Below are 26,260 nucleotides of genomic sequence, written 5' to 3' on the forward strand. Positions count from 1 at the left end.
TCATCTACAACAGGGGTGCTCACACTTTTTCTGCAGGCGAGCTACTTTTCAATTGATCAAGTCGTGGGGATCTACCTCATTCATATATAATTTATATTGACTTATTTATGAAATATATGTTTTTGTTAACAAGTTAGAGGTGTTTAATGATAATGCAAGCATGTTTAACACATATAGTTAATATTGTTAATAAATTAAAGGTGTTTAATTATAATAGAAGTATGTTTAATACATATAGTTAATATTGTTAACAAGTAAAGGGTGTTTAAAGATAATAAAAGCATGTTTAACTCATATAGTTAATATTGTTAACAAGTTAAAGGTGTTTAATGATAATACAAGCATGTTAAATAAATATAGTTAATATTGTTAACAAGTTAAAGGTGTTTAAAGATAATACAAGCATGTTTAACACATATAGTTAATATTGTTAATAAGTTAAAGGTGTTTAAAGATAATACAAGCATGTTTAACACATATAGATTCCTTTCTTTCATGAAGACAAGAATATAAGTTGGTGTATTACCTGATTCTGATGACTTGCATTGATAGGAATCAGACAGTGGTGCTGATAAGGTCCGCATTTTCGAATGGAGGAGAAAAAAAGTCCTCCTTTCTGTCCAATACCACATGAAAGTGGTTGGTTTTTGGCATCTTATTTGTCCAGCTTCCGTACTCCTTTGTATACACTTTACAAGAAATACATTGTCGGCAAACTCCGTAACTTGCTAGCTTGTGCACGCCAGCTTTCTGAGACTCCTATTTTGTTAGCGCAACTGTGCAACTGTGCAGTCGGTCTTTGGAGTTTTGACGACAGGTACGGCGCCAGAGTCTGTTGAAATAAAGTGTTTCTCGCCTTCCAGTCGGTAATTTTAATGAGCTGGCAGCAGCCAGTGTCATCTCAGAAGACCCCCGGGTGCCGTGAATGTCAATCAAGTGACGAAAATGACGTCATTGTGAAGATTTATGATCGCTCATTTTTAGGACTATTTTTTTAATGCCTGGCTGGTGATCGACTGACACACCCTCCGAGATCGACCGGTAGCTCGCGATCGACGTAATGAGCACCCCTGCCCTAGGGTAAACTGGGTGTAACACACGGCACACTGATAAGGCTTAACCTATTGTGACTATAACAATCTACAAGGTTAATGTAGGTTGCTTCTCTTTCTCCCCTTCCATTTTTCTGCATTCTTTCGTATCTCAAGTTATCATTACGTATATGTATTGTTGCATTTAAACAACTGTATTGTTGATAATAAAGGTAAATTATTGGTATTGTTCATTATCAATAGCGCTATTTCTATTGGTATTTGTATTGATCCATTTGTAGTGTAATAATGCTCATTGTCATTTCTGTATTATTTTTTATTTTTCGCTAACTGCTTATTTGCTATTACTTTTACCATCATATTTGTACATGTCATATTTGCTGATGTTGCTCTATTGTTGTTGTTGTTGTTATTTGCTGTTGTTGTTTTTGTCTCTCGGTCTAATCCCCCTCTTGTCCCCACAATTTCCCCCTCTGTCTTCTTTTTTTTTCTCTTTCTATCCCCTCCTGCTCCGGCCCGGCTGCACTAAATGATAATATAAATACATTTAATAAAGTCAAATACAAATAAGGCAACAAGAGAAGTATCCTACACTTCTCTTTTGTAAAGTAAATCTAAACAGCCGACATGGGCATCTACATCAACTATATGATTTGCCTGAGAAGCTGGACAGGACACAAAAAAAAATAAAAATAAAAATAAATTTTTTTATTTTTATTTATTTTTTATTTTTTTTAAATAATGTAATGCGATCTACCAATACTACCTTTGCGATCGACTGGTAGATCGCGATCGACGTATTGAGCACCCCTGATCTACAAAGATGCACAGAATTGCTATTGCGACATCTAGTGGACACATTTAGAACAGCGGTTTATTTCATTCAAAAATTTCGGCTCATTTTTTTTACTTAGCAAACTTATCCCGTGGGCCGGATAAAACCTGTTCAGATCAGGCCCGCAGGCCGTACGTTTGACACCCATGGCATTTAATGTCCGTACAAACCAGCAACCTTTTCTTTTTTCGTTGACTACCGGTACTTTGCAAAACAAGCAGGTGGAGCAGCTGCACCTCCTTGTTGTCAGTGCAGCACGCATGACAGAAACATGTAAACAACGTCCAGGGATTGTGGGAAATGTAGTGTTTCACGGATATCTCACAGAATATTACAATGCGGAAATGCGCGATGACTGCGGGATATGCTCCGCCCACTTCACGCTGAAGTCTCTGAGCACCCTTACTCTAATATTGTTCCATTAGGGATTCCTATTTCATATGTCTTGCTTTTCGGCTATCATGTGCTTAGTGGCTGTGTAGCTGCTAGCATGTTTACCTTTAATACAAAACCCAAAACCAGTGAATTTGGCACGTTGTGTAACTCGTAAATAAAAACAGAATACAATGATTTGCAAATCCTTTTCAACTTATATTCAATTGAATAGACTGCAAAGACAAGATATTTAATGTTCAAACTGAGAAACTTAATTTTTTTGGGCAAATAATTATTAACTTACAATTTAATGGCAGCAACACATTGCAAAAAAGTTTTCACAGTGGCATTTTTACCACTGTGTTACATGGCCTTTCCTTTTAACAACAGACACATTTTTTAAGCATTTCAGGTGGAATTCTTTCCCATTCTTGCTTGATGTACAGCTTAACTTGTTCAACAGTCCGAGGTCTTCGTTGTCGTATGTTACGCTTCATAATGCGCCACACATTTTCAATGGGAGACAGGTCTGGACTACAGGCATTGGCATTGTCTTGCTGAAATAAGCAGGGGCGTCCATGATAACGTTGCTTGGATGGCAACATATGTTGCTCCAAAACCTGTATGTTCCTTTCAGCATTAACGGTGCCTTCACAGATGTGTAAGTTACCCATGTCCTGGGCACTAATACACCCCCATACCATCACAGATGCTGGCTTTTCAACTTTGCGCCTATAACAATCCGGATGGTTCTTTTCCCTCTTTGGTCCGGAGGACACAACGTCCACAGTTTCCAAAAACAATTTGAAATGTGGACTCGTCAGAACACTTTTCCACTTTGCATCAGTGCATCTTAGATGAGCTCGGGCCCAACGAAGCCGGTGGCATCTCTGGGTGTTGTTGATAAATGGCTTTGGCTTTGCATAGGAGAGTTTTAACTTACACATACAGATGTAGCGACCAACTGTAGTTACTGACAGTGGTTTTCTGAAGTGTTCCTGAGCCCATATGGTGATATCCTTTACACACTGATGTCGCTTTTTGATGCAGTACCGCCTGAGGGATCGAAGGTCAGTAATATAATTGCTTACGTGCAGTGATTTCTCCAGATTCTCTGAAACTTTTGATGATGTTACAGACCTCAGATGGCGAAATCCCCAAATTCCTTGCAATAGCTCGTTGAGAAATGTTGTTCTTAAACTGTTCGACAATTTGCTCACGCATTTGTTCACAAAGTGGTGACCCTCGCCCCATCCTTGTTTGTGAATGACTGAGCATTTCATGGAATCTACTTTTATACCCAACCATGGCACCCACCTGTTCCCAATTAGCCTGTCCACCTGTGGGATGTTCCAAATAAGTGTTTGATGAGCATTCCTCAACTTTCTCAGTCTTTTTTGCCACTTGTGCCAGCTTTTTTCAAACATGTTGCAGGCATCAAATTCCAAATGAGCTAATATTTGCAAAAAATAACACGTTTCCCAGTGCGAACGTTAAGTATCTTGTCTTTGCAGTCTATTCAATTGAATATAGGTTGAAAAGGATTTGCAAATCATTGTATTCTCTTTAAGAAGGGGAACCGGAGGGTGTGTTCCAACTATCGTGGGATCACACTCCTCAGCTTTCCCGGTAAGGTCTATTCAGGTGTACTGGAGAGGAGGCTACGCCGGATAGTCGAACCTCGGATTCAGGAGGAACAGTGTGGTTTTCGTCCTGGTCGTGGAACTGTGGACCAGCTCGATACTCTCGGCAGGGTCCTTGAGGGTGCATGGGAGTTTGCCCAACCAGTCTACATGTGCTTTGTGGACTTGGAGAAGGCATTTGACCGTGTACCCCGGGAAGTCTTGTGGGGAGTGCTCAGAGAGTATGGGGTAACGGACTGTCTTATTGTGGCAGTTCGCTCCCTGTATAATCAGTGCCAGAGCTTGGTCCGCATTGCCGGCAGTAAGTCGGACACGTTTCCAGTGAGGGTTGGACTCCGCCAAGGCTGCCCTTTGTCACCGATTCTGTTCATAACCTTTATGGACAGAATTTCTAGGCGCAGTCAGGGCGTTGAGGGGATCTGGTTTGGTGGCTGCAGGATTAGGTCTCTGCTATTTGCAGATGATGTGGTCCTGATGGCTTCCTCTGGCCAAGATCTTCAGCTCTCGCTGGATCGGTTCGCAGCCGAGTGTGAAGCGACTGGGATGGGAATCAGCACCTCCAAGTCCGAGTCCATGGTTCTCTCCCGGAAAAGGGTGGAGTGCCATCTCCGGGTTGGGGAGGAGATCTTGCCCCAAGTGGAGGAGTTCAAGTACCTCGGAGTCTTGTTCACGAGTGGGGGAAGAGTGGATCGTGAGATCGACAGGCGGGTCGGTGCGGCGTATTCAGTAATGCGGACGCTGTATCGATCCGTTGTGGTGAAGAAGGAGCTGAGCCGGAAGGCAAAGCTCTCGATTTACCGGTCGATCTACGTTCCCATCCTCACCTATGGTCATGAGCTTTGGGTCATGACCGAAAGGACAAGATCACGGGTACAAGCGGCCGAAATGAGTTTCCTCCGCCGAGTGGCGGGGCTCTCCCTTAGAGATAGGGTGAGAAGCTCTGTCATTCGGGGGGAGCTCAAAGTAAAGCCGCTGCTCCTCCACATCGAGAGGAGCCAGATGAGGTGGTTCGGGCATCTGGTCAGAATGCCACCCGAACGCCTCCCTAGGAAGGTGTTTCGGGCACGTCCGACCGGTAGGAGGCCACGGGGAAGACCCAGGACACGCTGGGAAGACTATCTCTCCCGGCTGGCCTGGGAACGCCTCGGGATCCCCCGGGAGGAGCTGGACGAAGTGGCTGGGGAGAGGGAAGTCTGGGCTTCCCTGCTTAAGCTGCTGCCCCCGCGACCCGACCTCGGATAAGCGGAAGAAGATGGATGGATGGATGGATGTATTCTGTTTTTATTTACCATTTACACAACGTGCCAACTTCACTGGTTTTGGGTTTTGTAAATGACGTCGCTAAAACGCACGACGGCTTGTCTCCAAGTTTATACCCGACATTTTTACATGGACACCCTAGCTCTTTTGCCGCCATCTTGAAACACGCAAATACGACACAAAACAAGCATTTTGCTATTTGTTTTGCAGTTTGTTGAAAAGAGAAGTAGCTTTTTCCTGAAATGTTTTTGTGAGCCATTTTTAACGGGCCGTGGTTTTCACCAGCACTATTCTTAAAACCTCAGCACAACATCGTCACTCTATGGACTCTTGTTTTTTTTCCTCGCTCGCACCTCCTTGCTGACGCCATTGAAGGCGGTGCCTGAAAATAAATAGTTTTATTGTGGGCCAGAATTGCTGAGAGTGCTCTCTTCCAGGCTCTCGAATCAAAACTTCCCTCAGTCTTTTGTCCATGATGGTAAAGCGTGTTGAGCACCTGTATAATCAACGCCACTCTCACGTTACAAGGCTGGCCTTGCTGGGCCGTAAATGCATAAGCACTTCTCGCTGGGGGGAGTCGTAAAGTTCACTGGATCCATGTGTTCTCGCAAGGAGGGAGGCCACACTTTAGCTTTGTGAGACTGAGGCCCCGGATAAGGTTATCCAGGGTAAATCCCACCTAACCTTATCCGTGTCCACACACAACAATGCCACCGTTTAAGACCCCCCCGCCCCCCTCCATCCGCCGGCGCAACGCGACCTTGTACGTATGATCCTTTTGTATTTCATTCCAAGACCATGGTGCAGCAAATCTGAAGGCTTTTTTTTAACCAAGACTTGTGTTGGCTCTCGGAACCAACACATCAAGAATGTCCCGTGACCGCAAACTGCAGCGACTGGAGCATAAATAAGGGGGAACCAGACCAAGAAGTGATTTATAATTAAAGAAAAAAATTTAGAAAATCTATGGATTTGCCACAACCAGTAATACAAACATAAGGCACAGTGATATACAATATGCAAAAAAAACAAATAATTAAATCAGTACTCCTTTAAATGTTAGAAAATCAATAACATATTGATGTGAATTAGACAAGTAATGAGCGCCAAACTCATCTACTCTGTCACTCATTCAAACACGTATGGAAGTTGATTATCAATATGTTAGACTTAGACTTAGACTTAGACTTCCTTTTTATTGTCATTCAAATTTGAACTTTACAGCACAGATAAGAACGAAATTTCGTTACATAAGCTCTTGGTAGTGCAGGATAAAAAAAAAGCAATAAGGTGCAGATATAAATAAATAAATATATATAAATAATATATAAATATATATATGTAAAATAAATAAATTATATATAAATAAATAAATAGATTACTGTACAGATAAATATATTGCACTTTTTCACATGCGTCCACGTTTATGGATGCATGTTATATTGTCTTTTTTATTCCAGCGAGTTAATCCATTTTGGGGGGAGTTGAGGGGATAATTTAATTATGATCCAATCCAATCCACTTTATTTATATAGCACATTTAAACAACAAAATGTTTCCAAAGTGCTGCACAACAATATTCAACACAATTAAAAACAATATAAAATAAATAATTTTGCAATGGTCCCAAGTCAGTGAGGGCCGGACCAAACACTAAAATTTCCGTTTTTCCCTCATTCATTATTAAAAAATTCTGTGCTAACCAAGCCTTGACGTCGCATAGACAGTTGAGAAGGAGTGTCAGGGGGCCGTGGCCTTTTGAAATAGGCATATAAATTTGGCAGTCGTCTGCATAAAAGTGATAAGACACTCCATGCCTCTTAAAAATCTCTCCAAGAGGGAGGAGATATAGAGCGAACAGGATGGGGCCTAGAATAGATCCCTGGGGGACACCACAGTAAAGCGGAGCAGAAGAAGAAGTGGCGTCCCCCAGCCTGACAGAGAAGGACCTTTCTGACAGGTAGGATCTAAACCACTCTAATGCAGTCCCCCTGACACCCACACAGTCTCTCAGGCGATCTAAAAGAATTGTGTGGTCGACTGTGTCAAAGGCAGCTGTAAGATGATGCGTTCAAGAGTCTTACGGCTTGAGGGAAGAAGCTGTTACAGAACCTGGAGGTTCTGCTTCGGAGGCTGCGGAACCTCTTTCTAGAGTCCAGCAGTGAAAACAGTCCTTGGTGGGGGTGGGAGTGGGAGGAGTCTTTGCAGATTTTCTGAGCCCTGGTCAGGCAGCGGCTTTTTGCGATCTCCTGGATAGGAGGAAGAGGAGTCCTGATGATCTTTTCCGCCGTCCTCACCACTCTCTGGAGAGACTTCCAGTCTGAGGCATTGCAGGCTCCAGTCCAGACAGAGATGCTGTTGGTCAGCAGGCTCTCTATAGTGCCTCTGTAGAATGTGGTTATGCTATTAGTTGGATATAATTCATCCTATCCCTACTAATTTAAGTCGTAAGTTGTCACCCTTCACCCGACCAAATCCAGTGACAGAGTGAGACTTCTTTTTTGCGTTGTCTCGATATTATCTTTGTGCCACGTGTAGGTAGTGTTTTTAACTAGAGATGTCCGATAATATCGGACTGCCGATATTATCGGCCGATAAATGCTTTAAAATGTAATATCGGAAATGATCAGTATCGGTTTAAAAAAAGTAAAATTAATGACTTTTTAAAACGCTGCTGTACGGAGTGCCGCTCGGACGTAGGGAAAAGTACAGAGCGCCAATAAACCTTAAAGGCACTGCCTTTGTTGTGCCGGCCCAATCACATAATATCTACGGCTTTTCACACACACAAGTGAATGCAACCATACTTGGTCAACAGCCATACAGGTCACACTGAGGGTGGCCGTATAAACAACTTTAACACTGTTACAAATATGCGCCACACTGTGAACCCACACCAAACAAGAATGACAAACACATTTCGGGAGAACATTCGCACCGTAACACAACATAAACACAACAGAACAAATACCCAGAACCCCTTGCAGCACTAACTCGTCCGGGATGCTACAATATACACCCCCCCGCTACCCCCTACCCCTGCCCCCCCAACCCCGCCCACCTCAACCTCCACATGCTCTCTCAGGGAGAGCATGTCCCAAATTCCAAGCTGCTGTTTTGAGGCATGTTAAACAAAATAATCCACTTTGTGACTTCAATAATAAATATGGCAGTGCCATGTTGGCATTTTTTTCCATAACTTGAGTTGATTTATTTTGGAAAACCTTGTTACATTGTTTAATGCATCCAGCAGGCATCAAAACAAAATTAGGCATAATAATGTGTTAATTCCCCGACTGTATATATCGGTATCGGTTGATATCGGAATCGGTAATTAAGAGTTGGACAATATCGGAATATCGGATATCGGCCAAAAAGCCATTATCGGACATCTCTATTTTTAATGCGTTAAATTTGCGCGTTCTCAATTAATCGCAATTGACAGGATCATTAGACACGCCTACTGTATATAAATTGTATGCTGCTGGAAACAATTGAAGGACACCAGGTGGGCTACATTGTGGATGCATCTTGTCTCATTGTCTTATCTTCCGGGATGACTACATGAACAATCCATGATTATGCTAATGTTTAAAAACCGTGTGCTTATCTCTGCAGGAAAGGATGCTGAGTCAGAGCGGGACGAACGCAAGGAGTCGAGATGTCTTTGGACTACGTTGTCTTCCAGGTAGGAATTCAAACGAGCAAAGCACACTTTTTGCAAGGAAAACATGCTATTGGACCGGGGGTCAGCACTCCTCTAGAGCCGCCTCTTTAGCGCCGCCCTAGTGGCTCCCTGGACTTCTTTCAGAAATGTGTGAAAATGCAAAAAGATGACACAAACCTTCCTAATTGTTAGAAATCCCACTGTTTATATTAAACATGCTTCACTGATGAGAGTATTTAGCAAGCACTGTTTTTTCCTACAAATTTCGGCGGTCCTTGAACTCACCGTAGTTTGTTTACATGTACAACTTTCTCCAACGCTGCCACAGAAAGTCGTGTTTTATGCCACTCCTTTTTTTGTCTCATTTTGTCCACCAAACGTTGTATGTTGCGCGTGAATGCACAAAGGTGAGCTTTGTTGATGTTATTGACTTGTTGGAGGTTTAATCAGGCATATTTGGTCAATCCATGACTGCAAGCTAATCGATGCTAACATGCTATTTAGGCTAGTTGTATGTACATATTGCATCATTATGCCTCGTATGTAGGTATATTTGAGCTCATTTAATTTCCTTTACTTATGTCCTCTGTGTATTTAATTTATATTTGCATGTCTCATGACACATTATCTGTATGGAATATTGGCTGCATTTCTCATAGTTGTTTGTGTGCCATGTTGTTCCAGACCACAGCAACCATTACCCAGCTTGCAACGGTTGTAATAAATCCATTAAAAGAAGACAACCTACCGTTTCCTTTAACTTGGACACACACGTCTATACCTTTGGCCGTTCTGAGCCAGTAATTTCCAGAAGTTATCTCATACTGTGAGAAGCCTCCATTTTACTATCGATTTCAATGTTGCAAAAATGTGTAGAATAAAAGTTAAAATACAACATTTCTGTCAACGAAGATTTGCGTCAGCCTTTGATAGTAGGCTAATATAGACACATCATGTGTTGCCTTCATTATAACACTTATATAAGGCTTTTAATTTTTTGCGGCTCCAGACAGCTTTATTTCTTGTATTTTTGGTCCAGTGCGGCTCTTTCAACATTTTGGGTTGCCAACCCCTGTACTGGACTATGAAACGGTTTGTAATTGCTCCGGTCGACTGCTCAAAACCTTGTGCAACCTTGTCTTATCTGATCTTACCTTAACAATTACAGCGCGGCGATTACCCAGTTGTCACTGTGACGTACCTGGATCTCCCAGCGCTGATCTAGTCGGTGTCTTGATTACCCAAAACCAAGCCGGCCCGCTGGAGCGCAAACCCATCAAGACAGCGCAGACAACCGCAGCTGGCTTATGTAGCTTATTCACGGAAATTCATTTTGTGGCAGGCAAGAACAACTATCCTGTGACTAAAAATTACTATATTTTTATGCAACAACTCAAATAAAAAAAGGATTTGCACCAACATAAATTTAAACAAAAAATGGGTTTGAAAAAAATCTTTTTTTGGTTACAAAACAAATGTTTTTGGTGACACAACTCAACTCCAATCTTGTGGGCGGAGCCTCACCAGAACAATATGTTAGAAGCTTTTTTATTGGCCAGTCTCGGAAAATTGCATGACTATATGGGCGTGACCATGGACATACTGTATACACTACAGCAGGGGTGTACAAACTTGGGGGCCGCATTGGGCCAAAAAAAAATTTGGCCGGGGGACGAAAGCTGACTGCATGTAAAGTAAAATACACATACACTTACCGTATTTTTCGGACTGTAAGTCACAGTTTTTTTCATAGTTTGGCCGGGGGTGCGACTTATACTCAGGCGCGACTTATGTGTGAAATTATTAGCACATTACCGTAAAATATCAAATAATATTATTTAGCTCATTCACGTAAGAGACTAGACGTATATGATTTCATTGGATTTAGGGTTAGGAGTGACAGATTGTTTGGTAAACGTATAGCATGTTCTATATGTTATAGTTATTTGAATGACTCTTACCACAATATGTTACGTTAACATACCAGGCACGTTCTCAGTTGGTTATTTATGCCTCATATAACGTACACTTATTCAGCCTGTTGTTCACTATACTTTATTTATTTTAAATTGCCTTCCAAATTCTTGGTGTTAGGTTTTATCAAATAAATTTCCCCAAAAAATGTGACTTAGACTCCAGTGCGACTTCTACTGTATATGTTTTTTTCCTTCTTTATTATGCATTTTCGGCCGGTGCGACTTATACTCCTGAGCGACTTATACTCCGAAAAATACGGTACATATACATATACTGTGTTCCCTCGTTTAATGCTGGCGTTACGTTTAAAAAAAAAAACAAAAAAAAAAAACGCTTCACGTAAAATCCATGTAGTCGAAGTAGATTTTTTTTTCCGTTTTTTATGTGTTTTCGCTTACTATATATTTATAGTATTTACACTGTTTTTTTCATTTACAGGATGTTTTTATTTATTTATTGTGCATGTTTTTTCGTTTGGATGAAAAAAAATAATCCAATAAAATTACATGAAAACAAATTATCCAATAAAAACTATTTAAAACCTACTGTGCCTGATAGAAACAGCCTCTCGATCTTTTAAAATGGCCTGAAATTTTCGAGAATGCCCGAACTCGTTTTTTCAACTCGGAACAAAAATGCACATAAAGATGTTTAATATTTATTTAAGTTACATTTTTGCTTACATTAATGAGAGTCCATTTTATTTGTTTGTACTTTTAAATGGTTACTTGAAGTATTTTTTTTTTCATTACATTTTTATTGACATCCAGCATCAGACATTCCTATCCATTACATCATATGTGCATACATCATATATCTATTGTCTGCCCTAAATGTCAAAATATTTTTTTTGTTTATATCCCGATGCCACCCCTCCCCCCAAATAAAAAGAAAAAAACGGCAAGAAAACAAAACAAAGTAATAACAATATTTACAGATAAATCAATAAAATAAATAAAATAAAATAATAATAATAATAGTAAATTAACAATACTAATTATCAGAAATAAAAGAAAATAATATAAACAGATAGTAAATATTAATTAAAAAAAAAAAATAGACCTATAGGGAGTCATCTTTTTTTTTTTAAATGTTTTAAACAGTACAATCACTAATTAGAGAAAATAAAATCAGGCTTATGGGGCGTGGCATAATTGACCGAGTTTTCCCAGTATGAAGTAAATTTCTCCAATTTATAATTAATAAAAGCCGTTATCTTCTCCATTTTATATATGTCCATTGTGATTTCCATCCATTGCTTCAAAGTTGGGCTCTCCTGGTGTAATTTTTAGTGCATAGTACATCTATACTGCTATACAAGCTGTACACCGACTACTCTAAAGTCTACCCATGTTCACTTTCTATTGTCCCTAGCCGAGATATAATAAAATGGCTGCTGAAATGTGTAAAAACAGCGTGGAAGAAAAAGATAATTCCGCTGTCCAGTGGGACTTTGTGCTGCGTAACTTTAATGAGTGGGGCGCTGCCACGTTTAAGGCGTGCCTGGCCGACACGCTGCTGGCTCAGTGAACACAGGGTGTAGCTGGTGTGGTGCAAATATGTTGTGTGTGGTGGACAACAACCTCACTGTCTCCGTTGTGCAACTTGCAGTAAAGTCCTGGTGCAGTCTAAAAAACACTGTTTCCATTTTCTGAAGCGTATTCCGTGGCTCTCATTGACTTGTAAATTCAACTTGAGTCGTTTTTGGCATGTGCTAACTAACAAACACAATCAGAAATATTTATTCATAATCTGTAACTATGTTCCTCATTTGCCAGTGGAGCTCGAGCGATATGTTTTTTTCAGGGCCGAGACCAATTATTAGAAGTCAAGAAACCGGCCAGAAACCGATATAAAGAGCCAAAATATTTATTTGCAGTTATTTAAAGATGAATAGTATATGTCAGTAAACAGCTAAGGTATGGGTCGGCAACCCAAAATGTTGAAAGAGCCATATTGGACCAAAAATATAAAAAACTAATCTGTCGGGAGCCGCAAAAAATTAAATGTATTATAATGAAGGCAACACATGATGTAAGTGTCTATATACCTACTAGAGATGCGCGGTTTGCGGGCACAACCGCGGAGTCCGCGGATTATCCGCGGATCGGGCGGATGAAATTTAAAAAAATTAGATTTTATCCGCGGGTCGGGTCGGGTCGGGCGGTTGAAATAAAAAAAAATTAGATTTTAAATAGATTCAGGCGGGTGGCAGTTAAACCAATTCGGAAATATATATACATAGTTAAATGTTGTTACCCACATACGAAAAACGAGCAGGCACCTGCTGCATATGCCACAACAGAAGAAGAAAAAAAAAAGAGATGGACACTTTTACGGAGCGGAGAAGGCCCCCGACGCCTCGCCGGGGTCCGGGACCGAGGCCCCTTCCCCCGAGAGGGCCCCACCGGGAGCCGTAGCTGAGGCAATCCGCGAGAAGGGCCCGACGCACGTCCAGGGTCACCACCGCGCCCACCGCACCGACACCCCGCCTCGTCCGCCTTTGCCGCGGCCGGCGTCACGCGCAGCAGGTAAGCAGCTTACCTGCCCGCCACCCCCGTGGCCGGGGGCTCGTAACAGTGGTCACTCCGCGCGCTCCGCCCGCGCAGCTTACCTGCCCGCCACCCCTGTTGCCGGGGGCGCGTAACAGGGGTCACTCCGCGCGCAGTGCGCTCACGAAAGGGGTGGGGCTCACCCTGGTTGATATAGACAGCAGGACGGTGGCCATGGACGTCGGAACCCGCTAAGGAGTGTGTAACAACCCACCTGCCGAATCAACTAGCCCTGAAAATGGATGGCGCTGGAGCGTTGGGCCCATACCCGGCCGTCGCCGGCAGCGAGGTGCGCTTGGAGGTGCGCTCAGCGCGGCTCCCATATGATTGCGCACTGGTGTGCGTCTGGGTCGTGACAGCGTGGCACGCGAATGTCTGTGCTGCATTGGATCAGTCTCCTTTCTTTAACAGGCAAAAGCTTTATAACCTCACTAATGCCTTGCATCGTCTATATTAGATATATAACAACGGGCGGGTGCGGGCGGATGGCGGGCGGGTGCGGTTCTTATCAAATGTTACATCGGGTGGATGGCGGATGGTTGACGACTTTCTGATGCGGTTGCGGATGAAATAATTGCCTATCCGCGCATCTCTAATACCTATTATCAAAATGACTATGTGTCGCAGGCAGACACAAAACTTTGTTTAATGTAATATTTATTCCACATATTTTTACAAAATTGGTAAACATTAGTAAACCATATCAGAGGGTGAGATAACTCCTGGAAATGACTGGCTTAGAATGACCAAAGGTATAGATGTGCGTGTTTAAGTTCAAGGAAATGGCAGGCTGTCTTCTTCTAATGGCTGTATTACAATCTTTGCAAGCTGGGTAACATTTGCTGTGGTCTGGAACAACATGGCAACGTTTGCTGTGATCTGGAACAACCTGGCACACAAACAACTATCAGGAATGCATCCAATATTACATACAGATAATGTGTCATGAGTCATGCAAATATAAATTAAATACACAGAGGACATAAGTAAAGGAAATTAAATAAGCTCAAATATACATAAAATGATGCAATAAGTACATAAAACTAGCCTGATTAGCACTCCACACAAGTCAATAACATCAACAAAGCTCACCTTTGTGCATCCACACACAGTATAAAACGTTTTGTGGACAAAATGAGACAAAGGAGTGGCATAAAACACGTCTTTCTGTGGCAGCGTCGGAGTAAGTTGTACATGTAAACAAACTACTTGCTGAAATTAGTAGGACAAAACAGGGCTCGCCAAATACTCTCATCAGTGAAGCATCAACACAAACATATTAAACAGTGGGCTTTCTAACAATTAGGAAGGTTTGTGTCATGTTTGTCCTCCTACAAAAACCATATTCAAACAAAAAATATATTTTTACCCCCATCTTTTTCCATTTTCATATATTTTTGAAAAAGTTCCAGGGAGCCACTAGGGCGGGGCTAAAGAGTCGCATGTGGGTTGCCGACCCCTGAGCAAAGGTGTTTTTAAACATTATTTTTAGGAAAGGTGGGACCAGTCGTGACATAATGTTTTATGCGGCGCAAATGTTGTTTAATTTAGCAGCAAAAAACATCAAACTTTATCATGTGTTTCTAAGAGGAGCATCAACACTTCCATTTCAAAATATAGCAAATCTACTGAGAAAATTGGTAAAAATATGGCATTTCTCTACATCCCAATAACTCACCATCTACTTAATTTTATACAATTTTATAATAGATAGAATTAATACATTGTAAGGTTTCTTCCTCAGGAACCCTGAAATATTGCGAATGTTTATAAAAAAAAAAAAATTCTGAGCTTAGATTATAGTTGAGTTCAAGATGATGGACTTAATTTCTTCCTGGATGTGACAGAAAGTATGAGAATGTGTGAGCTGCTGCCTGCTCGTCTTTCCGTCTGAGCACGGAAGCGTAGCTTAACAAAGGGAGCACTGGTACTAACTTACTCTCTGCTTAACACTATATATAATTTTTTTTCAATATTAAATACTGGTATCATATGTGTATATATTATGTCTGCTGATATAGTTCTGTTGTAATAAAAATACTAATAAATATTGTCCGATACCGATAAAAAAAGGCCGATATCGATATACGTCAAAATGCCAAATTTCGGCGCGAATAATCGGATTGATCCCTATTAGGCAGCTACAATATTGATAATAACTCTTATTAAACGTTTGGTTACCGTAAGACGCTACTTTTTTCCTAGGCTTTGAACCCTGTGGCTTATGAAACGGTGTAGCTAATCTATGGATTTTTCTTTGCTGACGGCCGGCTTTAATGTAAATAGTTTAAGAAAAACGAGCAAACACACTGAAATGGTGTGTTATTGTTTGTGCTATGGCGCTATCTTTTAGACGAGTTTGCTCACTGCAGGTGCTGCAGCGGCTTCATTGCCCTTTTGTTTAGACTGAGCTTTGAATCAGAAGTGCAAGTGCCATTCCGCCTTCTAGCCGTACATAGCGTTCCTACTCGTATGGCTTCTTCATTCATCACTCCAAGCGACGTTTGTAAGTTTCACAATATAACTAAAACAATTTTTACTTGCTAAACCGTCCCATGTGTGATGTCTGTAGGAGTGTTTTAATGCATATTTGTACCTGCTATCGTAATGTAATTTTTTCTTTTTTCTTTTTTTTTTTGTTGCTTTTTGACAATGTTAATCAATGTTGAGTTCTGACGTTGATTTGACATTTGAATTTTAGTAATTTCCCAACCATTATTCTACAACACAAATACAACGTTGAATTAACATGCTTTTTGACAACGTTTAATCAATGTTGGGTTCTAACGATGATTTGACCATTGCATTGTAATCATTTCCCAACCAATATTCTACAACTCGAACATAACATTGAAACAACATGCTTTTTGACCACGTTTAGGTTGTGACGTGGATTTGACCATTGAATTTTGGTCATTTTCCAACCAATATTCCACAACACAAATACAACATTGAAACAACATGCTTTTTGATGACGTTTATTTAATGTCAGGTTCTGACATTAAATCGGCCATTGAATTTCGGTAATTTTCCCGACAAAACAAACCTAATGTTGAAACAACATTCTTTTTGACAACGTTTAATCAATGTTGGGTTTTGAAGTTGATTTGACCATTGAATTTTCGTAATTTTCCAACCAATATTCTCTAACAAAAACACAACGTTGAAACAACATGATTTTTGACAATGTTTATTCAATGTCAGGTTGTGACGTTAATTTGACCATTGAATTGTGGTCATTTTCCCAACCAATATTCTACAACATAAATACAACATTGAAACAACATGCTTTTTGACAACGTTTAATCAGTGTTGGGTTCTAACGATGATTTGACCATTGCATTGTAATCATTTCCCAACCAATATTCTACAACTCAAACATAACATTGAAACAACATGCTTTTTGATGACGTTTATTTAATGTCAGGTTCTGACATTAAATTGGTCATTGAATTTCGGTAATTTTCCCGACAAAACAAACCTAATGTTGAAACAACATGCTTTTTGACAACGTTTAATCAATGTTGGGTTCTGAAGTTGATTGAACAATTGCAATTTGGTTATTTTTCTAACCAATATTCTACAACACAAATACAACGTTTAAACATAATTTTTGGTGACATTTAAACAAGGTCAGGTTGTGATGTTGATTTGACCGTTGAAATTTAGGTATTTCCCAACCAATATTTTATGACACAAATACAACATTGAAACAACACACTTTTCAATGACGTTTAATCAATGTCGGGTTTTGACGTTGATTTGACCATTGAATTTTGGTCATTTTTCCAACCAATATTCTACAACACAAATACAACATTGTAATAACATGCTTTTTGACGACCTTTAATTGATTGATTGATTGATTGAAGTATTTATTTCAAACCTGCACAATACAACAACACACTTTTTTTTTTTTTTTTTTTTTACATTTTGGCAGAGACATTTATGCATGGCTTGAAAAGGGGTTGGATGAAGCAAGCGTCGTTAGCATGCTAACACGTTTACAAGTGTGTTACAATGGCATTCATTTTTGTATAGTTTTGGTGTCATAAATTCCTCAGTAAATTCACCAAAACGTCACCATGGAGTTATTGAGTCTGTTTAGCTGATTGGAGAGGTAGCTTCCGCAGCTAGTGAGTCAATGAGGATGACTTCTGTTTTGTTTGATCAGCCGTTTTACTGCCGTGTTACAGACACCGTTTGGAAACAATTAAGGTATGTAAATAAACTTTTATAAAATATTTTTCTGTAAATAACTAATTTCACAACGTATGTACAGTATCTGTGGCTTATAGTCCGGTGCAGCTAATATATGTGTTTATTTCTTTTCAAATTTAGTGGGTGTGGTTTATATACCGGTGCGCTCTATAGTCCGGAAAATACGGTATTAAAAGTAAGAACTGACGAGGTGCTGATAAAGGGGGAAAAAAATTATGATATTGTAAATAAATAAACACAATGAACAAACACCAGATGTATGCATGAAAAAAGCTGTACGCAAGAGTACGCAAAAATTGCGAATCGCTTTTTTAATTGAAGAAAATCGTTGTCTTACTTGTGAATCGTTTGGTGTGAGTAAGAACATTTTGGTGTGTTTGTAGAGTTTTGGCAGTAATTTCACTCCATACTGACACTAGTGCAGCCTGGCGGCATCTTCAGTTTGGCCCACAAAACGTCTGTCCCGCGGGGCATTTCCAAATTAATTTCAAATATTTGATTGCTGCAAATCGGCGCCACTTTGTGGACAATGTGAGTAAATCAGTTTAATGACAATGAATTGTGCTTTGACATGCAAAGAAAACAAATGCAGCCAACGCAAAAATGGTCATACATAACACAACCTGCTCCCTGAAACTTGTGGATATTATAAAAAATGTCCAAGCACCATAAAAAAATTAAAAATTACAACCATTTATATCCATTGCAATGCATGATGGGAAAAATGTAAAACACTCGCTCCACACTTATCCATTTTAACTGTTTGATATTTCTGATTGATTACAAAACTTTAAGGAGGTCATCACGGAAGTAAACAAGGTACAATCAAACTTTCACATACTCTTAATATTCGATTATATTAATTATTAATTACTGTATACATTATTGATATTATTATTATATGTACACATACAGTAGATGTGTATAGGCCAGAGGCGGGTAGAGTAGCCAGAAATTGTACTCAAGTAAGAGTACTGTTACTTTAGAGATTTTTTACTCAAGTAAAAGTAAGGAGTAGTCACCCAAATATTTACTTGAGTAAAAGTAAAAAGTATGTTGTGAAAAAACTACTCAAGTACTGAGTAACTGATGAGTAACATACACACACATATCATATATAATATATATATATATATATATATATATATATATATATATATATATATATACACATATATATATATATACACACACACACACACATATACACACATATATATATATATACACACACACACACACATATACACACACACACACACATATATATATATATATATATATATATATATATATATATACATACATTGATATATACAGTATATAATTTATATTTATTTATTTTGCCGTTTTTGTTTACATGTTAAAGGTGTTTTAATGAATATACATGCATGTTTAACACATATAGATTCCTTTCTTTCATGAAGACAAGAATATAAGTTGGTGTATTACCTGATTCTGATGACTTGCATTGATTGTAATCAGACAGTAGTGATGATAACGTACATGTTTTCAAATGGAGGAGAAAAAAAGTTCCTCCTTTCTGTCTAATACCACATGAAAGTGGTTGGTTTTTGGCATCTAATTTGTCCAGCTTCCATATTCGTTTTTATACACTTTACAAGAAATACATTGGCGGCAAACTCCGTAGCTTGCTAGCTTGTTTGCGCTGGCTTTCGGAGACTCTTATTTTGAAAGCGCATGCGCGATGGAGCGGCACTTTTATTGTGAAGACAGGAACTGTGCAGTCAGTCTTTAGGCTTTTGGCGGGACGTACGGTTGAAATAAAAAAGGGTATTTTTTCCTTCACACTTTTGATTGATTTATTGGAACTTGTATTAGTAGATTGCACAGTACAGTACATTTTCCGTACAATTGACCACTAAATGGTAACACCCCAATAAGTTTTTCAACTTGTTTAAGTCAGGTCATGTGACCGCCTGGCTCTGTTTGATTGGTCCAACGTCACCAGTGACTGCATCTGATTGGTGGAACGGAGTGAACGTCACCAGTGACTGCATCTGATTGGTGAAACGCAGGCACGATGAAGGTCCGTCTGACAGACCAAAACAAACAAAGCGTGCATTAACAGATCGATAAAAATTAGTAGCGAGTAGCGAGCTGAATGTAGATAAAAGTAGCGGAGTAAAAGTAGCGTTTCTTCTCTATAAATATACTCAAGTAAAAGTAAAAGTATGTTGCATTAAAACTACTCTTAGAAGTACAATTTATCCCAAAAGTTACTCAAGTAGATGTAACGGAGTAAATGTAGCGCGTTACTACCCACCTCTGGTATAGGCTATATAAATAGTTACTTTGCATGCCCCCAAGTCAAAAAGTGTGGACACCCCTGGCTTAGACGAAAGGGATTGTGCAGGTGTTACCAGGATATAAATATATATTTAATAAATATCTTGTTGTTGCTGCAGTTTGCTGGTCCTCACAGCGGGAAGCTTAAACTCAGCAGGTGACCCAGCTGAAAATGAGGAAACATACCAATGGGAAAAAATAAAAAGCAGCTGAGAATACACTTCAGATGTCTTTCGGCCGTGTTTTCTCAGACGGGCTCTTGGAGATCGTGCTCGCCGGCGACCACATTATTACACAACTCAAATGTTTTGATAAGAATGTTTAATATGCTTGCATTCTTACAAGTTAGAACGTCTAAAAAATAAAACCATATGTGTTCTTGTCGTACGTTAGGATTGTGAATCATAGGCAAAATTCCCCAAAAAGTGCAGTTCCTCTTAATTTGGGCTGCAGTACTCAGCTGTTGGTGTGCAGTAGCACTATTACCATATTTTCCAGACTATATAGGGCACCGGTATATGACCCACTAAATTTGAGTAAAAAACATATTTTTCCATATATTAGCCACACCGGACTATAAGTCGCAGATATATACAGTCGTGGTCAAACGTTTACATACACTTGTAAAGAACATAATGTCATGGCTGTCTTGAGTTTCCAATCATTTCCACAACTCTTATTTTTTTGTGATAGAGTGATTGGAGCACATACTTGTTGGTCACAAAAAACATTCATGAAGTTTGCTTCTTTTATGAATTTATTATGGGTCTACTGGAAATGTGACCAAATCTGCTGGGTCAAAAGTATACATACTGCAATGTTAATATTTGGTTACATGTCCCTTGGCAAGTTTCACTGCAATAAGGCGCTTTTGGTAGCCATCCACAAGCTTCTGGTTGAATTTTTGACCACTCCTCTTGACAAAATTGGTGCAGTTTAGCTAAATTTGTTGGTTTTCTGACATAGACTTGTTTATTTAGCATTCTCCACAAGTTTAAGTCAGGACTTTGGGAAGACCATTCTAAAACCTTCATTCTAGCCTGATGTAGCCATTCCTTTACCACTTTGACGTGTGTTTGAGGTCATTGTCCTGTTGGAACACCCAACTGTGCCCAAGACCCAACCTCTGGGCTGAAGATTTTAGGTTGTCCTAAATAATTTGGAAGTACTCCTCCTTTTTCATTGTCCCATTTACTCTCAGTAAAGCACCAGTTCCATTGGCAGCAAAACAGGCCCAGAGCATAAAACTACCACCACCATGCTTGACGGTAGGTGTGGTGTTCCTGGGATTAAAGGCCTCACTTTTTCTCCTCCAAAACATATTGCTGGGTATTGTGGCCAAAGAGCTAAATTTTTGTTTCATCTGACATCACATGGACCAAGATAAGACCTTCTGGAGGAAAGTCCTGTGGTCAGATGAAACAAAAATTGAGCTGTTTGGCCACAATACCCAGCAATATGTTTGGAGGAGAACAGGTGAGGCCTTTAATCCCAGGAGCACCAGGCCTACTGTTATTTACGCAGAAATATTTGGTAAATGTTTATTTACATACCTTAATTGTTTCCAAACAGTGTCTTTAACACGGCAGTAAAACGGCTGATCAAACAAAACAGAAGTCATTGTCATGGACCCACTCGCAGACTCAATAACTCCACGGTGACATTTTGGTGAATTTACTGAGGAATTTGTAAAACTGAAACAATACAAAAAGAATGCCTTTGTAAGTTGATAATACTAACACAGACACTCGTGAACATGTTAGCATATTAGCTAAGGCTACAGATGCTAGCTTGGTTACATTATATGCATGAAAACACTCCTACAGACATCACCCGTTCAGGAAGTAAGAATTGTTTTGGTTATATTGTAAAACTTACAAACGTTGCTTGGAGTGATGAATGAAGAATCCATACGAGTAGAAACGCGATGGACGGTTGAAGCACGACCCATAAATGGAAGGACACCTGCAGTGAGCAAACTTTTCCATAAGATGGCGGCATAGCACAAACAATAAAACACTTTCTAGATATATTTGCTTGATTTTTGTTTTTTTAACTATTTCAATTATGGCTGTTATTGGAGAAAAAAATCATAACTTAGCCGCAGCGTCTTATAAGCCGCAGGGTTCAAAGTGTAAGACAAACAGCAGCTTATAGTCCGGAATTTACGGTAATTAAAGATGCACCATTTTTTCAAGCCGATAACGATTAACAGATAACTTATCTGTAGCTATTATTTATTAAACTTCAATTTAAGTGTGCAGTTTCTTATTGGCTGGCTAGGGGGGAGTACCGAACGGACAGTCTGTACAATCGATGCCATATTTGGGTACACTGTTGCTGGACTAAACACAGCTCAAACACTTGGCGAGGAAACAAGTACTTATGCAGCACTCAGAGCGGACACAGCCAAACTGCCTCCAAGTAGTGTTCCAATGTTCAATGCCCACGAAGCGAGTATGTCAGTCTGAGAGAAAACACAGACGGATGCAGAATAGGATTTTTGGTTTAGAGCCAGCAGTTACATTACAATGCTTGTTTACTGTTAATTGTCCGGTCCTGACCCTCAAATTGATAATAATGGAAAGCTTCTCCGAGACATTATCCCAGTTATCCCAGTTTGCGATTTAGTTCCAAAATCGACACAATCTGAGTGCCTACAGCTTGCAGCTTCTGGGTACCATGAACGCCGAATTCGTCGATACACCAGAGCAACGCTTGGTCCAGTCAGCAGATGCCCTTTTATCACAGTTCCAAATACGTAGATAGCATTCAAACTGTTTATTTGTTCAATCAAAAATATTTAAAACTCAAGTTTCAAACCGCTAAAATATGCACAAAGCATACTATAACCTGCTACCTAAGAAGGTACGACAATTATTCTCAATAAAAGAGAAAAAATATACCTTTAGGGAAAAATTCTACTTCAAGCATTTGTATGCACGTACAACACTTAAAACCTTTCGTATATCAATATGTGGAATTACAGGCCACACATTTGAACTTTTTAAGGTCAAGGCAAGTGTTGCCTTAAAGGAGTGCTCATATTTTAAGGCACCAAGGCAGTTGGAAGGGCACCAAGGCAAACATTATTTTATATATATATATATATATATATATATATATATATATATATATATATATATATATATATATATATATATATGTATGTATGTATGTATGTGTGTGTGTGTGTGTGTGTGTGTGTGTGTGTGTGTGTGTGTGTGTGTGTGTGTGTGTGTGTGTGTGTGTGTGTGTGTGTGTGTGTGTGTGTGTGTGTGTGTGTGTGTGTGTGTGTGTGTGTGTGTGTGTGTGTATGTATGTATAATAATTTTTTAAGATGGCACCTGATGGCCATAAGACGTAACTGCACTTTTTGTCCATATAGATAAAAATAGTGTTCATGTATGAGATCTAGGGCTGCCAATTATGGCCAAAGTAATAATTAGTCAGTGGTTCAGTACAACAATTTGGCCAACAAAAATAAAGAGGAGTGACACCTTTCACATCGAATACACAATATTCGCAGCCTTCGTTCAGTTCGATGAGATGACAAAACATTTGAGGTAGTATTGATGTTATTTGAACACTGATACAGTTTGCAGTTAAATAAATATAAAAATAAAAGTACACACCCTTTACCATTGTATCAATGCTGGCATTTCAGGTGGCTGATAAGGTTTGATGTGTCGAAGTGCCATTGTTTTTCCCCCTGCTTGCGGCATTTGGTGTTAGCAAAATGTCTTCGTCTAAAACAATGACGATCGATGCCATGTTTGTTTACACTGAGCTCAGTGGAAGTCCTGCAAAGTCGGAGAAAAGGAGCGCTTGATTTGTTGACGTCAGTCCACTACATGTATTCTCGCACCATTTTAATGTAATTGTATTTATTATTATTTTTACTCAGCGCTATATTTATTTATTTATTTATTTATGTATTATTTATTTAATTTAATTATTTATTATAATTCCTCATGTGAGCCTGATAATTATCTGTATTATATTTATGGTGCACTGTGACTATTAACGCTGGCTCAGCAGTTTGCTCCTTAAAGTTGAAAAATTTCCTTTTTTGTGTCAGAAAAAAAAAAAATTCCAGTTAGCACCTGCTTCCAATCAACGTCCTCTTTGCACTTTCAGTACAAAATTATATAACTTGAGTATTTATACCATACAGGACAGACCATGGGTGTCCAAAGTGCAGCACAGGGGCAGCTATTTTTTTAACGTTCCGCAGCACATTCTACAAATACTAGTAAAATAATTTATAAAACATAAACAAGTGGACTAAAAGAGCAAGCAGGTGAAATGTAACGAGTAAAACTTGTTTTTTTAAACTGTCATTGCTCAAAAATAATAATGAATAAAAATCAATGTTGTTATGAATTATTGACCTACTGAAGGCTTCAGTTACTTCACATCTAATATTCCACTTTGAAAAAATATGTGGAAAAACATTGCATATTTTATGTATTTACCATAAAAAACAAGGTTCCGACAAAAATAACATAAAATATCAAAAAAATATAATATATCGACAGGTAGACCTGAAAAAAAAGTAATAATTAAAGTATTATTATTTTTAACGGCCAGCAGCACATTCTACAAACAGTTGTAAAATAGTTTTAAAAAAAACGTAAAAAAGTGGAGTAAAAGAGCAAATGTAAGGAGTACAAGTTGTAATGTTGATTACAACTGAGTGATTCTGTTTTCTGTTTAAACTCTCATTGCTCAGAAAATAATCAATAATCAATGAATCAAAATATTTTTTTTATATTGACCTATTCATGGCTCCAATTACTTTACATCAAAAATTCCACTTTGAAATATTTTTGGGGAAATTATTGCATATTTTGTGTTGCCATATGAAAAAACAGAGGTTTATTTGACAAAAAGGGCCTAAAATTTAAAATTAAGAAAATTAAAAGTAAAAAATAATCAAAACTTATAATTGACTGACAGATCTGAAGTAGATCTGGAGACTTGAGCGTTGAAAGTAAAAAAGAAAAACATATATATTTTTAACACTTTAATGAGTGGAGCCCTTTTAGATCCCTAAGAATTTTAATGTGTTTTTTGTTATTTTTTAAACGTTCATTGCTCCAAAAAGAATAATGACTCAAAGTCAATGTGGTTATGAATTGTCGACCTATTTAAGGCTCCAATTACTTCACATCAAATATTCCATTTTGTAAACATTTTTGGGAAAAACATTGCATATTTTATGTTTTTGCCATAAAAACAGGGTTCTGACAAAAAAGGCATACAATATAAACATTTAAAAAACACTAAAAAACCTTTATATCAACAGCTAGACCTGAAGTTAATCCCGAAATTTAGGTTTTAAATAAAATAAAATATTATAAGAACAACCCTTGTCAAGACTTGAACTATGGCGTGATTTGTTCTCCCGTGGTGCAAATGATTTGGACCATACGTGGCGTGAAGGGGAGTACATGATTTAATTTAATATTATCAAAAAAAGAACAAACGAAAGGCGCGCACAATGGCGGAGGTAAAAAAACTTGGCTAGTGAAAACAAAACTTGCACAAAGACAGAAACTGTGAACAATGAAACAAAAACTTACTTGGCATGGGACTGTGAACATGGCATTATGCAGAGTGACGATAAAGAGTGTGTCAGGGGTATGATGTCGCCAGGGAGAGTTCCTGGCAACAATCAGTTTAAATAATAGTGACACGATTAAAGACAGGTGCGTGAGTCGTGAGGGCAGGTGAAAACTAATGGGTTGCTATGGTGACAAACAAGAGTGCACAATGAGTCCAAACGTGGAACAGGTGAAACTAATGGGTAACCATGGAAACAAGACAAGGGAGTGAAAAGCAGGAACTAAAAAGAGTCCAAAACCAAACAGCACATGGCCAAACAAAAACATGATCAACACAGACATGACAACCCTTCTGGGTCCCCAGGACCTAATTGAGGGGATAAAGAAATCTATACAACGTATAGGTTTTAAAAATGACAACTATCAAAATGGGCACCGCAATGTTTAGATTTTTCAGTGTGCGGCCCTCAGTGGATACAGTCCACATAGACATTGTAGTTTTTCTATGGCCGGACGTACTAAAGCGGCATAACAAACTACGCTGGTTTTATTTCTGTGACTTAGAAGCTTGACGTGTTCTTCGTGAGGCTGACTGACATGAGATAAACATCATACCAGTTAGTGGGATCAAATGTTTCCAGATCTTCCTCCTCCCATCACAACAAAAATGGCCCTTTTCCTGTTTGTGCTTGTGGAATTCCCTTCCCTGAGCGGGAGCCAGAGGACATATCATACCTTCCGTTATGGCCGACAAAGAGAGGTGTTGAAAAAGGACTTTTATTTTGTTATTTGTCAAGG

The 26,260-nt window shown here is 39.1% G+C and overlaps 1 protein-coding gene across 3 annotated transcripts in view; it reads left to right on the forward strand.

Moving 5' to 3' along the window:
• mtmr11 (myotubularin related protein 11) overlaps positions 1 to 26,260 on the forward strand; it is an 83,114-nt gene that overhangs the window by 14,982 nt on the left and 41,872 nt on the right. For all 3 annotated transcript variants that reach the window (XR_012051041.1, XM_061983107.2, XM_061983109.2), the window contains exon 2: positions 8,784 to 8,853. Coding sequence is in view for 2 of the 3 variants with exons in the window: in XM_061983107.2 (XP_061839091.1) it covers positions 8,784 to 8,853 (70 nt within the window). In the remaining variant the exon portion in view is untranslated. The remainder of the gene's footprint in view (positions 1 to 8,783; positions 8,854 to 26,260) is intronic.

The sequence above is a fragment of the Nerophis lumbriciformis genome, linkage group LG21 (assembly GCF_033978685.3).
Source record: "Nerophis lumbriciformis linkage group LG21, RoL_Nlum_v2.1, whole genome shotgun sequence".
In the NCBI taxonomy this organism is placed as follows: domain Eukaryota; kingdom Metazoa; phylum Chordata; class Actinopteri; order Syngnathiformes; family Syngnathidae; genus Nerophis; species Nerophis lumbriciformis.